The sequence below is a fragment of the Hippocampus zosterae genome, chromosome 18 (genome assembly GCF_025434085.1).
Source record: "Hippocampus zosterae strain Florida chromosome 18, ASM2543408v3, whole genome shotgun sequence".
Classification (NCBI taxonomy): domain Eukaryota; kingdom Metazoa; phylum Chordata; class Actinopteri; order Syngnathiformes; family Syngnathidae; genus Hippocampus; species Hippocampus zosterae.
In genome coordinates this window covers 2,939,858-2,958,590 of record NC_067468.1, presented here as the reverse complement: position 1 = coordinate 2,958,590, position 18,733 = coordinate 2,939,858, and the positions used below count along the sequence as shown (strand labels likewise).

The window sequence follows — 18,733 nt, the reverse complement described above, 5'->3', positions numbered from 1 at the left end:
TTTTTGAGATGCAAGAAAATTTCTCACTCAAAACAAACAAAAAAAACTACGGTACATCTTTTTTTCCAGCAACGCAGTGTCACAGTTTGACAATCGCCACAAGATTTCCATTCTCGCGAGACGAGATTGGCGATATCGGCCTTCGACCTCGCGGAAAGCAGACGATTGCCAAGCTGTGTAATGCTAAAACAAGTGTCGCGCACAAGTGTTGAGAAAGTTGATTGCGGAGATATCAAAGAGGAATCAGCTAAAGTTGGATAGTTTTTTGCTATAATAAGTTGACTTTGAGAAAGCCTTGCATCAATGGAAAGAGTAAAGAGAGGAGAATTTATGAACTCAAAGACTGAACCATGGGATGAAATAATAAGAACCTATTTCTCAGCAAATCTTGTATCCATCCATCCATCCATCCATCTTCTACCGCTTATCCGAGGCCGGGTCGCGGGGGCAACAGCTTTAGCAGGGAAGCCCAGACTTCCCTCTCCCTAGCTACTTCTTCCAGCTCTCCCCGGGGGATCCTGAGGCGTTCCCAGGCCAGCTGGGTGACGTAGTCTCTCCAGCGTGTCCTGGGTCTTCCTCGGGGTCTCCTCCTGGTGGGACATGCCCGGAACACCTCACCAGGGAGGCGCTCAGGAGGCATCCGAATCAGATGCCCAAGCCACCTCATCTGGCTCCTCTCGATGTGGAGGAGAAGCGGCTCGACTCTGAGTCCCTCTCGGATGACCGAGCTCCTCACCTTATCTCTAAGGGAGAGCCCGGACACCCTGCGGAGAAAACTCATTTCGGCCGCTTGTATCCGGGATCTCGTTCTTTCGGTCACGACCCATAGCTCGTGACCATAGATGAGGGTTGGGACGTAGATCGACCGGTAAATTGAGAGCTTCGCCCTTTGGCTCAGCTCCTTCTTCACCACGACAGACCGATACAATGTCCGCATCACAGCAGATGCTGCACCGATCCGCCTGTCGATCTCCCGCTCCCTCCTGCCCCCACTCGTGAACAAGACCCCAAGATACTTGAACTCCTCCACTTGGGGCAAGATCTCCTCCCCGACCCGGAGGGGGCACTCCACCCTTTTCCGACTGAGGACCATGGTTTCAGATTTGGAGGTGCTGATTTTCATCCCAACCGCTTCACACTCGGCTGCGAAACGCTCCAGTGAGAGTTGGAGAGCCCCGTTTGAAGGAGCCAACAGCACCACATCATCTGCAAAAAGCAGGGATGCAATACTGAGGCCCCCAAAACGGACCCCTTCAACGCTTCGGCTGCGCCTAGAAATTCTGTCCATAAAAGTTGTGAACAGAATCGGCGACAAAGGGCAGCCTTGGCGGAGTCCTACCCCCACTGGAAACGATTCCGACTTACTGCCGGCAATGCGAACCAAACTCTGACATCGGTGGTATAGTGACCGAACAGCCCGGATCAGGGGTTTCGGTACCCCATACCCACGAAGCACCCCCCACAGAACTCCCCGAGGGACACGGTCAAACGCCTTCTCCAAGTCCACAAAACACATGTAGACTGGTTGGGCGAATTCCCACATACCCTCAAGGACCCTGCTAAGGGTGTAGAGCTGGTCCACTGTTCCACGGCCGGGACGGAAACCACACTGCTCCTCCTCAATCTGAGGCTCGACTTCCTGACGGACCCTCCTCTCCAGCACTCCTGAATAGACCTTACCAGGGAGGCTGAGGAGTGTGATCCCTCTGTAGTTGGAACACACCCTCCGGTCCCCCTTTTTAAAAAGAGGGACTACCACCCCGGTCTGCCAATCCAGAGGCACTCTCCCTGTTGACCACGCGATGTTGCAGAGGCGTGTCAACCAGGACAGCCCCACAACATCCAGAGCCTTGAGGAACTCCGGGCGGATCTCATCCACCCCTGGGGCCCTGCCACCGAGGAGCTTTTTAACCACATCGGTGACTTCAACCACAGAGATAGGAGAGCCCACCTCAGAGTCCCCGGGCTCTGATTCCTCCAAGGAAGGCGTGTTGGTGGAGTTGAGGAGGTCTTCGAAGTACTGAAGTGTAATTTGGAATTCCCTCTCTCAGCCCCCGAGGGTTTTCCTGTCTCCACCACCTAGTGTGAATCTTTGAAGGCTGCCGGGTGCCCGCAGGGAGAGGTATTTACTGCTTCTTCTTTCCTCATAACCTTTGGTCTCCTCCGGCCACACCACTTCTGGGACCCCCTCCAGGGGTCATGTTTTTGAACAGCTGGTCCTCATAACCTTTGGTCTCCTCCGGCCACACCGGGTCAGATGACATGTTACTTTCCTTGTTTCGGGATTTGCATGAGAGGCGTACCTCCCCGCATCTCATTATCATATTGTCTCTATATAATCTCATGAATGTGTTTCTTCGGGGCGGCCTGATAAAAATCGGAGACTCACAGGAGCCCGGATCGATTCCACTCTGACATCGGTAGAATAAAATCTTTTCCCAATCAGCCGTGGTCCCTGAAGTGCTCATTCGTCGGGAAACAGCCACCGATCACTGAGTGTTTTTTGAAGACCAGCGAAGCAACAAACACCATATACCACATTTTTGGCGTCACGAACAGGGTTCGTGTTCTCCAGGGGACCGTCCCGTCCGCTCTCTCCGCGAGCATCCAGCGGCCAGCCGACGACCTGTTGTGAGGTGAGTTGCTTGCACTCAAAGTCGCCGCAGCATGCTCGCTCTTGGAAAGGGGGGGAGGGAGCGTTGTCCCCCGCACGGAGGACAGTTAAACGGATCTGATGGGGCCACGGCGGGCTCCAGGGAAAGTTGTCTCTCCTAGTCAAAAGCCGTCATAATGCGACTATTGAAGGGGGAGTGGCCCCAAATAGAGACAGCAAAAGAAAAGTAAAAATAAAAACAGGAAAAATAAATAAAAAACAATAAATAAAAACAGGAAAAATAAATAAAAAACAATAAATAAAAAGGGAACAGTAACAAAACGTTTTGGGAATTGTATGCGTGACATGTCTGGTGTGAATGATAAACGAGAAGAAAATAGTAGGAAGTCCCATAAAACGTGGACGTGGAAATTAGTCGTTTCAGTGGTCCCGCGGAGGATCGAAATTTTAGCTGTGTGATTGTGGCGGAAACACGGGTACGATTGAACTATGCTGCGACAAGAGATGGGTGAACCCACACGGAGATGTCCGGTGGGAGCCTAGTCTCTGCCAAAGTCCAGCGCAAAAGGGAGGTTGCGTCGACCGCGTTTGGCTAATAGGAACGAGCGCAACCTTGGCATCCGTACCGTGAAGTGTGAGAGACGGCCAGCCACTGATATGTGGGCCGAAGAAATAGACGGCCAGCCACGGAATGTGGGCCGAGGAAATAGACGGCCAGCCACGGATATGTGGGCCGAGGAAATATACGGCCAGCCACAGACATGTGGGCCGAAGAGAATGATGCGCGCGAAGCCACGTCGTTTGGGCACTGATCGAATTAGAGGTGTATGTGAGTTATAAGGCTTGTCAATTTAAATGCTGGTGTAAGAGGCCCCCCAGGTAAAACGAAGGACTGGCGGTTTTTGAATATTGATTGAGCTGATACGATCTGCTTGCGGTTCGATTCCTCTATGGGGACGTGTCATAACAGCATACACATCTGTCAAAGTTTGATAAATTTGAGCCTGTACAGACCGCGTTTGGGAAATAGGTGCTGGACGGCTTGTGTGTGTAGAGAAAATCCCTCTGTGTGAAAAAGGGAAAACGTGGCAATGAGGCCTCTGGAATGCAAGGATTGGTATACCTGGGGAAAAAAGTATTTTGTGTGCACACTTAAGTTAAATTCTGCAGAACAAATAAAGGGGAAAATATAAAGCGCTATTAGAAACGAAACGAAACGAAAGTTAAGTAAGACGTGCGTATTTGTCAGTGCATATCTGCACTGTTAAACAACAAACTGCATAGCCGCAGTTGGCAAACAGCAAAACGTGGAATGGATTCGAATCCTGCTCTGTCTTCTTTGTTTGTGAGTGTCTGTCTTCTTTGTTTGTGAGTGTCTGTCTTCTTTGTTTGTGAGCGTCTGTGCATGCAGAGACGTGTGGGATCCCTGTATATGTGTGTGTGTGTGTGTGTGTGTGTGTGAGTGTACCCATGGGTGTGAGTAGGTGAGCGTGCGTGTGTGCGCGATCGTGAGTAAGTGTGTGTGCGCTTGAGCGCGAGTGAGTGAGCGTGCTTGTAGAAGAAACGAATGGAATGGATAGGATAGTGTGCTTCTCGGTGCTCTGGGGCGCGTGCCCGCCTGCGGTGCCCGCTCGGGGAGGGGAATCTGGCTTCGGGGGCGGGACAGGGACTGGCCAACCTGTACCTGCCCACCGTGTTTCAAGGCTAGGCACTCCCCGTGTGGGTGACGTGGGGGCGGGGCGTGGGGCCGGAGGTGTGCCCATTTTGGGGCCGACCTTGCTGGTAGCGAGAAAATGTGACAGGATGATGGGGGACGGCATGCTGAAGGAGCAAAAGAATGCATGACCCAACTGTGGAGGTCCTGGGGTAACCGAAACCCAGGAGAATGAATGTGCCACAGCTGTCTAACAAGAAACAAGAAGTACGGGAATGCTACCTAACGATACTAATATAGATGTGCATGTATGCATCTCAAGAAAGAGTGTGGCCCCTCATAAATAATACGAGGGTCAGCTGGCGCCCCCTAGACCCTCTGGGAGCAATGAGAAATTGGAGTTGCAGAAAAGCCCGACTTGTTAATTTAAATTAAAGACAGAATGATAAAATTAAAAACCAATTATTGATATTGCTCTCTGGGGCTCTCCTCAATACTTCTGATTTTCTGTTTACATAAAAAAAAAAACCTGAGAACAGGGATTGCATAGCGGATTGACAACAGACTGATCATCATAAACTTGTGAACAATTGTTTTTCAAACAAGGTGTCATCTCCAACATAAGTTGAGTGCGGATACAGAAATAGCGCGGACGGAATACACCGGATCGAATATCAATTGAGACAGCCGGTCTTAAGGGGTCCATCTGAGGTTGGCAAAATCTATGTGCATTGGTTAATTGATATTGTTATCTGCAATCAAAAAAAAAAAGGGGGGAAAGGAACTATGCTAGTCCTATGGTGACCACCCCCATCGAGGTAGTGCGGAGAAACTACCCGCTCATTAAGGGGGTTAAAGAAATATCCAAAAAAAAAAATGGAATAAAAGATGGCCTGACATCGAGAGGCCTTGGCCGGTGGAAGGGACTTGTAACAGGGAAGTAGTTGAGACTATACGTGTACTAGTATCAGCATACAAGGCAGGACATAAAAAAGGAAAAAGAGGAGAAAAGAGGAAGGAAAAAAGAGAATGGGAATTGGGATTGTTAAAAATATTTGACGAAGAGGGACTCAAATTGAACCGAGAGTTCCAACAGAGAAAAGAGAAAATTAAAGCTGAAGTGCAGAAAAATATGGAAGAAGCTAAGAACCTAATGGAAAAAGCAAACGTGCCTTTTTCACATGTGTCCCCTGTTAAGAATCCCCCACCGTATGATGTGAGTGAAGACCGTGGAAATGTATATTCACAACTTCCGATAATCAACCAGGAAGGAAGTTATCAGCTGGAGACGGAGGATAAGGACATTGTCGAAACAGGAAGAGCAAAGACCACCATCATCATGCACCCTAGCCCTGCCCGCCAAAAGAAATAAAACACGATTTGCAAAGCATGGCACTTTTGACTACACCAGAAAGGAGACTGAATTGACGAGGCAAATATTGCTGGATTTGCCAAAATTGACTATGACATACAGTTGTGAGCAATTGACTGGCTTAAGAGTAAGTATTTACCCAAAGAGATTATGGACCTATTAGAGGGAATAGCCTCTTGCAAATTGACTAGGTTGAATGATAGAAAATCAGACGCGCTGAGTTCCATTTATCCAACAACATTTGGTCCTTCACAACAATTGGCGTTTGAATTGCTATCTGAGGTACACCCAATGACTTATTTGGTTAATTGTATGGGGGCTTGGGTGACTGTCACAGGACAGGACCCCCATAGTCATCCATTGAATCAGGCTTTGTTCAGGCAAGCAGTGCTGGGGGGTTGTCCGTCTGATGTGCAGAAAATGATGACTAACTCTCCCACTCTCCCCACTTCAGATGACGTGAATTGGCGAACTCATTTCCTGTATTATGTGCAACAATCTCGAATGAGAGCCGAGGAAGAGACTGAGAAAACATCCAAGCTACAAAACGACTTTTTGAATTCACAAGTACAAGAGGCTAAGAGAGCCTCCAGTAATGCATGCAAAAAAGAGAAACTTGGGAGATCTAATCAAATGTCAATCAGTGTCTCTCAACAGGCTCCACCGCGGCTGATCACACCCACACCGCAGCTCCAAGCCACACCTCAACATTACGGCCTGCCGACAAGGCAGGGCCGAGACGCATGGCTGGGGGGAGGTCTGAGACGGGAAGGTGGGCGTGGACGAGGAAGTCACGGGAGCCAAGCTGGCTGTTTCATTTGTGGTGATGTGAATCATAGGACAAGGAAATGCCCGCGCCGCCGGCACCCACCTGTTCATCAATCAGGCTATGATCAACAAGCTCTGACTCCTCCTCCGCAAAACCAACAACAATGACAGGATACGGCACCCCCTCATGGACAATACCCATCTGCTCCATGGGTACCTGAATCCCCAACAATAGGGATCACTGCTGGCCTCACTGAAAGACTGTCATGAACTTGAACATGCTGGACCACACTTGCTCCCAATGCCTGCTGATGCAAGGCTGACTGTTGCTAAAGTCAGCCGATGACCCACCACTGAACTCTGTCTTCCAACAGTATCGGCTTTGGTCTCCTTAGACTTCCTCCATATGACCTTACCATCCGCTGATCGGTCCTTCCCACTGCACAATGCTTTTGACAAACTAGAGATTGAAATTTATCGCATGGCCTGGTTGGGTGAAACACAAGGCAATTTATTTAATGTTCCCTCCTCCTCAATTATTGTAGGTCCTGAAGGGTGTGGCAGCCAGAGTGGACCTGTCAGAGGATCTCATCTCATTGACTGGTATCTAGGCCTGACATGGCCGCGCCGCTCATACTTTTTGCCGTCTACTCAAATATCCAAAAATTCTCAGTCGTACACCTTTTTTGTAATCAATTTAGCTAAGGTTTTTCCATATACCACTTTCAGAATCGTATAGGGAATTTTCTCATTCTCTCACCTGGGAGTTAAATTTTACCACACTCGGTTGCCCCACGTATTCGATTTTGTCTTTTGGAATTTTTATTCAAGTGCTTAAACACCTAATCTACTCTTTCCGACATACGGATGGCGTTGTGCTTATTCAGTATAGTAATGCATCATCTAAGATTTGTTGTTTGGACGCCACGTGGTGGCTCCTTTGACGTTTGGCTTTTTGCGGTTTCAAACTATCGCATGTGAAAATTACAATGCTCACTGCCTTTATATTTTTGGGGAGACTGAACACATCAGAAGGTACAGCGATGCCGGTTTCTTTTGTGCAGCCTGGTCTAGCTGATTTACTTAGATGTTTCTGAAAAAGAAGGTTCCGTTTCTGTAGTTCTTTTTCAGAAAAGAGAGGGGAACGTGAACAACAAGGAAGTAAAAGACTAATTTTGATGAATTTTGACATACGTCGGCATGCAATTGGACCCAATTGAACAAAAACAGTCAGCATGCATCAGATATGCGGCAGCATGAGGCAAATGGTTACGATAAAAATTTTTAAAAGACTGCCACAGGAACATCGATTCAACATAGTGAAGAAAAAACAAAGAAACGAAAACTTAGAGAGGCTCTGCTAAAACCAAAAGAAGTAGTTATTAATTGCAGGACACATATTAGAAGGATTTTTCCCACATAAAAGCAGGAAATGACAAAGCAGACTAGATGACTAAAGAGACTGCGGAAGACGACTTGATCTTTAGTGATGGAAGTGGAATCAAAAATGGGAAGTTGTATGTTTTCCAAACTAACAACCTTATTTCAGACCAAGAGAGGGTATCCCGGAGGAGAAGAACTAACCGGGTGGCCAGGGATGAGACTGGTTTGTATCGGCATGAAATTGATGGACGCCCAGTCCTGTCGGCAACTAAATTGAAGACTCCAGATCGGGAGGCATGGGTTTTTTCATCTGCAATTCAAGGTAAGCTCGAACCAACGTATCAGAGGCTTATATCAAAAACTCAGATGGTGATGACCTGAGTTTGTAACGATCAAAGCCGAAGTGGTGCCACAACCGGCCTCGGCCCAACTTGCTGAACTGGTGGGGTTAACAGAAGCTCAAGAAGTTCAAGAAGACTGACGGTTCCCCCATCCAGCATCATGCGCAGATAATGAAGCTGCTGGTGGCCATGATGAAACCTAGAGAAATAGCCATTGCAAATTGTGCTGCCCACAAGTCCGATGCATCCAGAGTCACGCAGGGAAATAGAGTGGCGGACGAAGCAGCCAGGGCTGTCACGAAAGGCAGCCAGAAAGGGAAAGTTTTGTTGGTTACGCATGAGGTCGATCTCGAAGACAGGGTCACACTCAGAGATGTAATCTTAATGCAGGCAGCCGTTAACCCGATGGATAAACACCTTTGGGAGCAAAGGGGGGCGAGTCAAGACCCTACTGGACTGTGGAGAAATCACGAAGGGCTGGTAGTGGCGCCGCCGGATTTGCTGGGACTATTAATCCAAGAGGCACATGGGTTGGCCCATGTGTCAAGGGGGGAGGTAAAGAGAAAAATAACCGCAGAATACGGGTTTTGGGCGACATATTTGCTCGAACAAATCGACCAGGTAATTGGAAAATGTGCAATCTGTTTGAAAAACAATGTGAGAAGAGGGGTAGCCACCCCCACGGGTTATATCCCGACTCCTAATGGCCCCATGAGAGAACTAGTGGTGGATTTTGTCGACATGATACAACCTGTCGAAGGGAAAAGATATATGTTGGTGGTCGTAGACCGGTTTTCAAGATGGCCGGAGGCCTGTCCAACTAAACGGAAAGATGCTCAGTCTGTGGCCAAGTTTCTGTGCCGCGAAGTTATCAGCAGATGGGGTCTGCCGGATAGGATTTCTTCGGATAACGGGAGAGAGTTTGTGGATAAAACGGTCAAAATCATAATGCAAAAATTGGGAATTAAACAGCGGCTCGGAGCAGTGTATCATCCACAAAGCCAAGGCATTTGTGAAAAAATGAACGGCGTCATAAAAAATCGAATTTCCAAAATTTGTCAACATACTGGCTTGAATTGGATAGCTGCCTTACCACTGGCACTGATGGTTTGCCGGTCGAGTGAACTGCGCGATTTGCATTTGACCCCACATGAATTGGTAACCGGTAGACGCATGCCTTCGCCGTGTTTGCGCACCAGTGGGAAAGGCCCAAGCCTGTCAATTTTGGAGGACGAAATGAAAGCCTATGTCAAACATTTAACCAAGATACATAGGAATATCTCCACCTATGTTGTTGACAGGCAGAAACAAGAAGAAACACAAGAGAGACTCGAAGCAAATACTAAAGACACGGTTCAGCCAGGAGACAAGGTGTATGTGAAAGTGTTCCGCCGCAAGTGGTACAACGAAAGACGGCAGGGGCCATTTGAAGTTGTCCGCTGTACCGGAACAGCGGTGCAAGTGAAAGGGTCGCCAACCTGGTACCATCTGACACACTGCGTCAAGGTGCCCAAGGATGGAGAACCCCAAAGGGGGAGTCGCGGCTGCGAGAACTCCGAACAACGGCCAGAACAAGAGCCGCCCAGGGGCCCAGATCGGGAGGAAGACGGGCAAGGTCGAACTGTGGTGGATAACGTGTCTGCTGTATCTGTTCCTGAGGACATCGGGGGCGGCACAGCCGACGATCAAGGAAGCCAACAGTTCGACAATGTCAATCTCGACAACGCGCCCTCCCCAGATATAGGTGGCTCTCCCCAACACAGCGACACCGAGCCAACTACCACCGGAGATGGTGTCCACAAGGGACACGGTCACCCAACAGGACCCAGTGACGGACGCCCAGTCCGCCACAGAGTCCGGTCGCAGCGTTACATCAAGCAATGTTGAGGGAGTGTTGGGAAGTGCTGTCATACTGCCATGTAGTTGCGCAAGGGCAGGAAGGTCCCTGTGCAGACACACAGCCAAATGGGAAGACAACACCGGTAACACCCTTGCCCTGGCCCAGCGAACATATGGGGACAATGTACTGTTACTAAATACATATAGGCGATTTGAGGTGTTAGGAGATTGCGCTCTGTTTCTGACAAAAATTGGCATGAGTGATTTCGGAAACTATACGTGTACCTGTTTCAAAATGGGAGTGGGAAAAGCAGAACGCATGGGCGACCAAACTACGGTGGACAGTGTTACTTTCGTGACATTGACGGAGAAAAAAGAAATTGATGACGAACAACCAGACAGCCCAGTCACTGAGTATGTTAAGACGGAGAAGGCAGACACAATCAAAATTGACAGTGTATCCATGACAACGAGTGGCGACAACATTGAAACGCAGCTGGCCGCGTCGGGGACGCGCAAGGCAACGGCGGAGGCGGTAAGGCTGACGCCTGACGTTCCAGGACCTGTCCACGAAGCGTTTGCGGACTCGGACTGGTCCCCAGCGGAGGTGCGAACCAATTTGCATGCTATGGCAAGACGGGAAGCTGTTTGGAAGGCTTATGGGTTCGATGCTTTGACATTACCGGGGGTTGATGAATGAGCAGGAAGAAACATGTGGTATCAACTGATGGTGCATTCGATCAAGGCGTACCATTGGAGAATTAGCTTGGGAGAAAAATGGGACCTTGGGATCTTTCCCTGGTATGGAGTGACATTTTTGGCCGATCACATTGATAATATTACGTATACCCTCCAGGGATTTGCGAATGAGACGATCAAGGGCTTCCGACAGTTATCACTTACCCAGAAGAGCCATCGGTTGACCCTGCTTAAACATGACATGGCTTTGGATTATATCTTGGCGAGGCAAGGGGGGTTGTGCATAGCCCTAAACTTGACAGATGACGCCTGCTACACTTTGATCCCTGATAACACCGACAACATTACCAGTATCATCGACGCGCTTAAAGTCATTCGAGATTCTTTTGGGCCGTCTGAGGGAGCTGGTTGGTCAGCAACCAGCTGGATACAGGATAGACTGGGAACTATAGGGACGATAGTGGCGCAGGTGTTGGGGGCGCTCGGAATATCACTATGTGTGATGCTTTGTTTTTGCATTGGGATAATGACTGGCGCAAAGGCCATGATATTACGGTGGATAGGCGTGGTAGTGCCAAGGGACCAGACCCAGATGCCGCTGCTCCCGATCGACCGTAAGACTGAGCCGATTTACTCTGGTGAAATGAAAGTGACTGACAGGTACTCGGATTAAACATAATAAAATGATAAGGGGAGTGCATGTGAGAGGAGAATTGATATCAGGAAAAAGAAAAAAAAAATAGAGCTGTACACGAAAATGAAAATCCAAAGTTAGGGGATGAAGGAGTGGGAACATCTGCGTAGCGCCACTTCCTTGGGTTTTTATTTTCCTGTTTGTGTGATGTGTTGCATGATCCTACTGGAATGTGATCCACCATATGTCGTTGTCCGGCCCGCGACCAGTTTACCATCGTTATTGTGTTAAAAGTTGCATGTGTTTTGCGTTGAGTGCCATTGTCATCACGCGATACTGGCAGGAGTTCTTATTCATTCCAGAACCTCTGGATGCTGACCGGGGCCGTGCAAGGGACTCTATGGACAGTGACCTGGACATGAGGACTTTGTATGGACAGCAGGCCTTGGGCAGTGATACCCAGCACGTTCCATCGCTGAAGATTCGGGGAATGGACTCTGCCTCGGCACGCACTTACACATGAAGAAGGGGGGCGTCATTTCGGGGGCTTGTTTTGATAGCATGTTTTGATATCTCATTACTATATACCTCATTGTTTATTCCAGTATTTTTACCTCAATTTGTTACCTGCTGGCCGGCTGATCATGTAACGGTACAATTTCACTGTTTGGTGAGCTCATACTGTTTTGTGGATTGTAATGTGCCAGGGCTCCTTACACCTGGGTGACACCAGGTGAAGGGAACCACTGGGGATGGTAGAAAGGGCCTTCCTCTTTTTCCTTGTCATTAGACTGGCGAGGTTTTTTCTTGAGGAGGGGCCGGCAGCTTTTTGGGGCTTCTAACGGGCCACACCAAATTCATTACTTCACAATTTGTCACCGTTGTAAGGGTATTACCTAAGGGGGGTGGTATCGTCGTTTGAATTATGCGGACTTCAATTTTCTATGCTTGTGGTTCCTGAGAGGCCTCAGATTGTTGTCAGGGAGCAATTGGCTAACTAAAGAGTTTGAGCTTTCCTAGTTAAAATAACCTTAAGTAGCATGCCTTGAGCGTGATTTAGGCTGAAGATTTTAGGCCAAATTGTAGACGTGAGCATATATAAAATTTGATTGGGGAAAGATGTTTGGACCTTTACCGATGTTATCTTTTGTTAGACCGTTTCCGGGACTATTACTTTGTCCCGGAAGGGGGGAATGAAGTGTAATTTGGAATTCCCTCTCTCAGCCCCCGAGGGTTTTCCTGTCTCCACCACCTAGTGTGAATCTTTGAAGGCTGCCGGGTGCCCGCAGGGAGAGGTATTTACTGCTTCTTCTTTCCTCATAACCTTTGGTCTCCTCCGGCCACACCACTTCTGGGACCCCCTCCAGGGGTCATGTTTTTGAACAGCTGGTCCTCATAACCTTTGGTCTCCTCCGGCCACACCGGGTCAGATGACATGTTACTTTCCTTGTTTCGGGATTTGCATGAGAGGCGTACCTCCCCGCATCTCATTATCATATTGTCTCTATATAATCTCATGAATGTGTTTCTTCGGGGCGGCCTGATAAAAATCGGAGACTCACAGGAGCCCGGATCGATTCCACTCTGACATCGGTAGAATAAAATCTTTTCCCAATCAGCCGTGGTCCCTGAAGTGCTCATTCGTCGGGAAACAGCCACCGATCACCGAGTGTTTTTTGAAGACCAGCGAAGCAACAAACACCATATACCACAGTACCCTGCCCACCGGTTCACAACGTCCCGAGTCGAAGTCAGCAGCGCCCCATCCCCACTGTACACAGTGTTAGTGGTGCACTGCTTCCCCCTCCTGAGACGTCGGATGGTGGACCAGAATTTCCTCGAAGCCGTCCGGAAGTCGGCTTCCATGGCCTCACCGAACTCTTCCCACGTTCGGGTTTTTGCCTCGGCGACCACCGAAGCCGCGGTCCGCTTGGCCAGTCGATACCCGTCAGCTGCCTCTGGGGTCCCACAGGCCATAAAGGCTCGATAGGACTCCTTTTTCAGCTTGACGGCATCCCTTACTGCTGGTGTCCACCAGCGAGTACGGGGGTTGCCGCCACGACAGGCACCAACCACCTTACGGCCACAACTCAGATTGGCCGCCTCAACAATAGAGGCACGGAACATGGTCCACTCGGGCTCAATGTCCCCCGCCTCCCCCGGAACATGGGAAAAGCTCTGTCGAAGGTGGGAGTTGAAACTCCTTCTGACAGGGGATTCCGCCAGACGCTCCCAACAAACCCTCACGATACGTTTGGGTCTGCCAGGACGGACTGGCATCTTCCCCCACCATCGGAGCCTACTCACCACCAGGTGGTGATCAGTTGACAGCTCCGCCCCTCTCTTCACCCGAGTGTCCAGAACATGCGGCCGCAAATCCGATGATACAACTACAAAGTCGATCATCGAACTGCGGCCTAGGGTGTCCTGGTGCCAAGTGCACATATGGACACCCTTATGTTTGAACAAGGTGTTCGTTATGGACAATCCGTGGCGAGCACAGAAGTCCAATAACAAAACACCACTCGAGTTCTGATCGGGGGGGCCGTTCCTCCCAATCACGCCCCTCCAAGTCTCACTGTCATTGCCCACGTGAGCATTGAAGTCCCCCAGCAGAACAAGGGAGTCCCCAGCAGGAGTACTCTCCAGCACACCCTCCAAGGACTCCAAAAAGGGTGGGTATGCTGAGCTGCTGTTTGGTGCATATGCACAAACAACAGTCAGGACCCGTCCACCCACCCGAAGGCGGAGGGAGGCAACCCTCTCGTCTACCGGTGTGAACCCCAATGTAAGGGCACTGAGCCGGGGGGCAATGAGTATGCCCACACCTGCTCTGCGCCTCTCACCGTGAGCAACTCCAGAGTGGAAGAGAGTCCAATCCCTATCGAGAGAACTGGTACCAGAACCCAAGCTGTGTGTGGAGGCAAGTCCGACTATATCCAGTCGGAAATTCTCTGCCTCACACACCAGCTCGGGCTCCTTCCCTGCCAGAGAGGTGACATTCCATGTCCCAAGAACTAGTTTCTGCAGCCGAGGATCGGACCGCCAGGGTCCCCGTCTTTGGCTGCCGCCCAGCTCACATAGCACCCGACCCCTTTGGCCCCTCTCATGGGTGGTGAGCCCATGGGAAAGGGGACCCACGTTGCCTCTTCGGGCTGTGCCCGGCCGGGCCCCATGGGCGTAGGCCCGGCCACCAGGCGCTTGCCAACGAGCCCCACCTCCAGGCCTGGCTCCAGAGTGGGGCCCCGGTGACCCGCGTCCGGGCAAGGGAAACCTTGGTCCATATATAGTAGTCATCATAAGGGTCTATGAGCCATGCTTTGTCTGGCCCCTCACCTAGAACCTGTTTGCCATGGGTGACCCTGCGGGGCATAAAGCCCCAGACAACTTAGCTCCTAGGATCATTGGGACACGCAAACCCCTCCACCACGGTAAGGTGACGGCTCACGGAGGGGGCAAATCTTGTATGCCTGAATTAATTTTTTTGCAGCATTTGTTTATAAGAAATAAAACCGATTATCAATGTATATTGTTGTTGTTTGTGTTATTATCATATGCAATTGAATAAGTAGACCATTTCAGAATTCGAAATTTGGGACTCTCTCAATGCATAATGGGACTCATACTTTTCTGATCAGCGAGTCCCTGGGACTCGCTGGGGTTAAACTGAAAAATTATCACTGTAGAAGCTTGTTTTTTTTTTATTTTTTCTAACGTAGTCTCCCAGCACTGTCACATAAGCTTCCATATTCTCTCTGCGGAAAAATCTTTGGACTGATGTCTCAGCCAGTCGCTCACAACGCTTGTGACTTCATCATCACTTTAAAACTTCGTGCCTCTCGTAAATGTTTTCAAGGAGCCAATCAGGTGAAAGTCTGAAGGGGCAAGTTCTGGGCTGTAAAGGGGATGATGGAACAGTTCCCAACCCAGCTCCTTAATGGTCTGCACCATTTGGGCTGCTGTGTGAAGCATTGCGTTGTCATGATGCAAGATGACTCCTCCTGACTGATGACCCCTGCATTTGTTCTTTATCTTTCTCGACCTGCCTCAGCAGTTCACAGTAGTTGGCACGAAGTTTGAAAGTGACGATGAAGTGAAAAGTGTCCTGAGTGGCTGAGAAATCCGGCTAAAGATTCTTAGGCTGACGAAATATGGAACCTTGTGCACATATGGAAAAGTGTGTGACAGTGCTGGGCGACTAGGTTTATTTTATTTTTCTAAAGTAAGCTTCTATCTGGATTAGAAGTCCTTATAAAGAAAAATTCACCTTACACATTGAATAACCCTCATAGTTGGGTTTTCCTGCTTAATTCATGTTTCACAAAAGCAATACAATCACAATACTGTGTGTAGACTTTTGTGGGTGCATAGAACATACTGTAAAGAATAATTTTGACTTGACTGCCCCGAAAGTCCGAATGAATCATAAAGGTTGACTCTGGAACGATTTATTTTACTTCCAATGGAGGTAATCATTTCAAAAGCGGATTTGTGTCCCGCAGTAACTGATGGTGTCGCGGTACACTCGCCTGACTTGTGTGCGGGCAGCGTGGGATCGGTTCCCATTCAGTGACGGCGTGGATGTGGGTGTGAATGGTTGTTTGTCTCTACGAGTGCCGTGCAACCAGTTCAGGGTGTCGTTTGCCTTCCGCTCGCAATCAGCTAGAACAGGCTTCAGCAACCCCCTGCAACCCTCCTCAGCATAAGCAGTGTTGAAAATGGATTTGTGTCCCACAACGGATTTGACCTCACTGAATATGTTCCACAGTAGAACATTTGGACAGCAAGATATGTGAAGTGCTCAATACTGTACCTCTGCATATTCTGGGAATAGCATGGACACTTCCTGTCACACAATAGGCCATAGTTTCCTTTGGGACACAGTCGGACATCACACATCTGGCCTGTGAAGCCTGGCTCACACAAGCAGTTTCCATAGTTATGGTAGCATCTGCTACTGTTTTTACAGCGACATCTTTTCGTACAGCTAGCACCATAAGTACCAACTGGACATTCATCCTGGCACCTGTCCACAGAAAGGCACAAAGTCACACATTTCAAAAGAGGCAAACTTCCGTTGTATGTATGATGACAGTCAAACTTTAACGGCATATTTATTAGCGCTGGACGATTATGGAAGTAATGGATTCACTTTTTTTTTTTATTCACAAAAGACAGACAGACACTTCCACACGCAGGCACTCCGACATACGACGGCAGCCAGACGGAGTGACGTGGCTGTTGATTTGAGCCCTCAGCGCAACAAGTGAATGAATTGTCACAATTTTCTTGTCGCTCAAAGTGCCTCTGTGAAGCCTACGGATGTTGCTGGGAGGAAACAGGTGTAATTGTAGAGTCGGGAAACTCTACGGGGATGAGGGGGGGGGGGGGGTTGCCATGGCAGAGCAAAGGAGGAAATGGCGATGCTGTTTGGAACATACTGTACTTAATGAAGGACTGATTTATCATAAATAACATTTTCCAAGAAAAAATTGAGCTGTCATCGTCCTGCTATGATGGAGCTAAACTGTGAGCCCACTCCACCGAAGTTTCAGTCACAAAACACCCACAAATTTACAATTTAAAACCATTTGAACAATAAAAATGTCTGAACTTGGTGCGGGGTATAAAAGCTGTATTTCGTGGTGGTGTCTCATCATCATTAAAACGGCATTTTTGTGTGTGTGTGTGTGTGGGTGTGTGTGCGTGCGTGCGCGCGCATATGATGTTGGTCAAAAGCCATGCAGGCACGGGGAGAACATGCAAACTCCACACAGGAAGACCGAGGCCCGGAATCAAACCCATGACCTCTGTACTGAGAGGCTAACAAATTAACCACTCGCACACCGTGCCGGTGTCTTCAAGCGTGTCGAAATGAATTTCGATTCAAGCATGTCGAAATGAATTTAGAAACAAATGACGCGCATGTGCACACACGTATGAGATCTTTACACGAAATCCTATTGGCAGCTTCCTCAAACGTAACACGTCGCCGACAAAACATGCAAACAAGTCCTCCAATTAATTCCGCTTTCTTATTTTTTCCGTTTTTCTGAGGGGCCCTCACTCGTTGGTTAATGGATTCCAGAAGGTTAGGGTGCGGCATGCGCTGCCCATTTCCAAGCCGCGTTATACCATGACGTTTGGCTTCACTCAAACCCTTATTTATTCTTAATGGGCACATGGACGGGCTATTCTTGTCTCATCACTGGCTTGCTTAAGTATATGGTGCACGCCCTCTGATATTGGTAATTATATGGATTTAAAGTCATAGTGGGTTCTCAGCTATGATTTGTCCAAGAAAACACTAACGAGGATGGTTAGTTTTGTTTTGTTTCGGTGATTGTCCAGACAATGTGGATGGATAGGAGGGGTATTATTGTAACGCAACTTTGCTCCATTTTTCACAAGTTGTGCAGTTTGCTCACTTAACTATATTCTAGTGTCAATAACAACAGACCATACAAATGACTATGACAAGCACCCAGAAGACTGACACCCAAAATGAAAAGGTCAGAATCAAAAATGAACAGTCAATTTCATGTCCAATATTTTACTGTTTGTGTTAGGTGGATCGAACAGAATTATATTCCTTTAATTTTTAAACACAATTACAAATCATAGCCCAAAGTACTTCACTTCCTTTTTTTGTCTGCTCCTGGAATGTCTCTTACCGTTCTCCCGTATATCCGGGGCTGCAGAGACACTGTCCAGTGGATGAAATACATAAGGCATTGTTGTGACATTGGCATTCTTGGGAACAGTTTGGGCCAAATCTTCCCTCTGGACATGGCTGTCCACATACGGTGCCCTATGAAATACAACAATACATCCACATCATAAATAAAGAAATGCATGGTTATTTGTTTTACATTATTCTATTATATTATAATTTCTATTCTGTTGACTTTTTGTTCTTTTATGTTAAATGTGCTGTAAAGTGCTTTGTTACAGCTGCAGCTGTTGTGAAAGCGCTTGTTTATCCCCCCTCTCTCTCTCTCTCTCCCTCTCGCTCACCAATCACACATTTATTTCCATAGCGCTTGTAACGTAAAACAGTGATTCTCAACCTTCTTTGCGTCACAGACCAGTTGAGTAAAGTACATGCTGTTCGCTTGCTTTTATATCACCAGATTTAAAGCACTGGTACTGACAACAAAGATATTTCAAAGATAATTCAGGGGTAATTAAACATTTTATTAACAGATTTTTTTTGGGGACATTCATTTCAAACAGTGCTATTCTACTGTACAACTAATGAACTACTAAGAAATGTACCAATCAGGAGTAAGAAATGTGTTTTATCATGTAATCATAATAATAATACTGAAGTTATGATCCGACATATTGCGTTAGCATCATCACTACTTGCAAATGTGACTGATCAAAAGATGACACGATTGATTGCTACGTTAACCAGGTGGCTGCC

At 48.2% G+C, this 18,733-nt stretch overlaps 1 protein-coding gene across 3 annotated transcripts in view; it reads right to left on the bottom strand.

Annotated features, from left to right (window-relative positions):
• The window catches only part of megf10 (multiple EGF-like-domains 10), a 128,628-nt gene that overhangs the window by 46,191 nt on the left and 63,704 nt on the right, over positions 1-18,733 (bottom strand). For all 3 annotated transcript variants that reach the window (XM_052050064.1, XM_052050065.1, XM_052050066.1), the window contains exons 8-9: positions 17,979-18,115; positions 16,118-16,330 (exon numbers count right to left, since the gene is read on the bottom strand). In XM_052050064.1, coding sequence (XP_051906024.1) covers positions 16,118-16,330; positions 17,979-18,115 — 350 coding nt within the window. The remainder of the gene's footprint in view (positions 1-16,117; positions 16,331-17,978; positions 18,116-18,733) is intronic.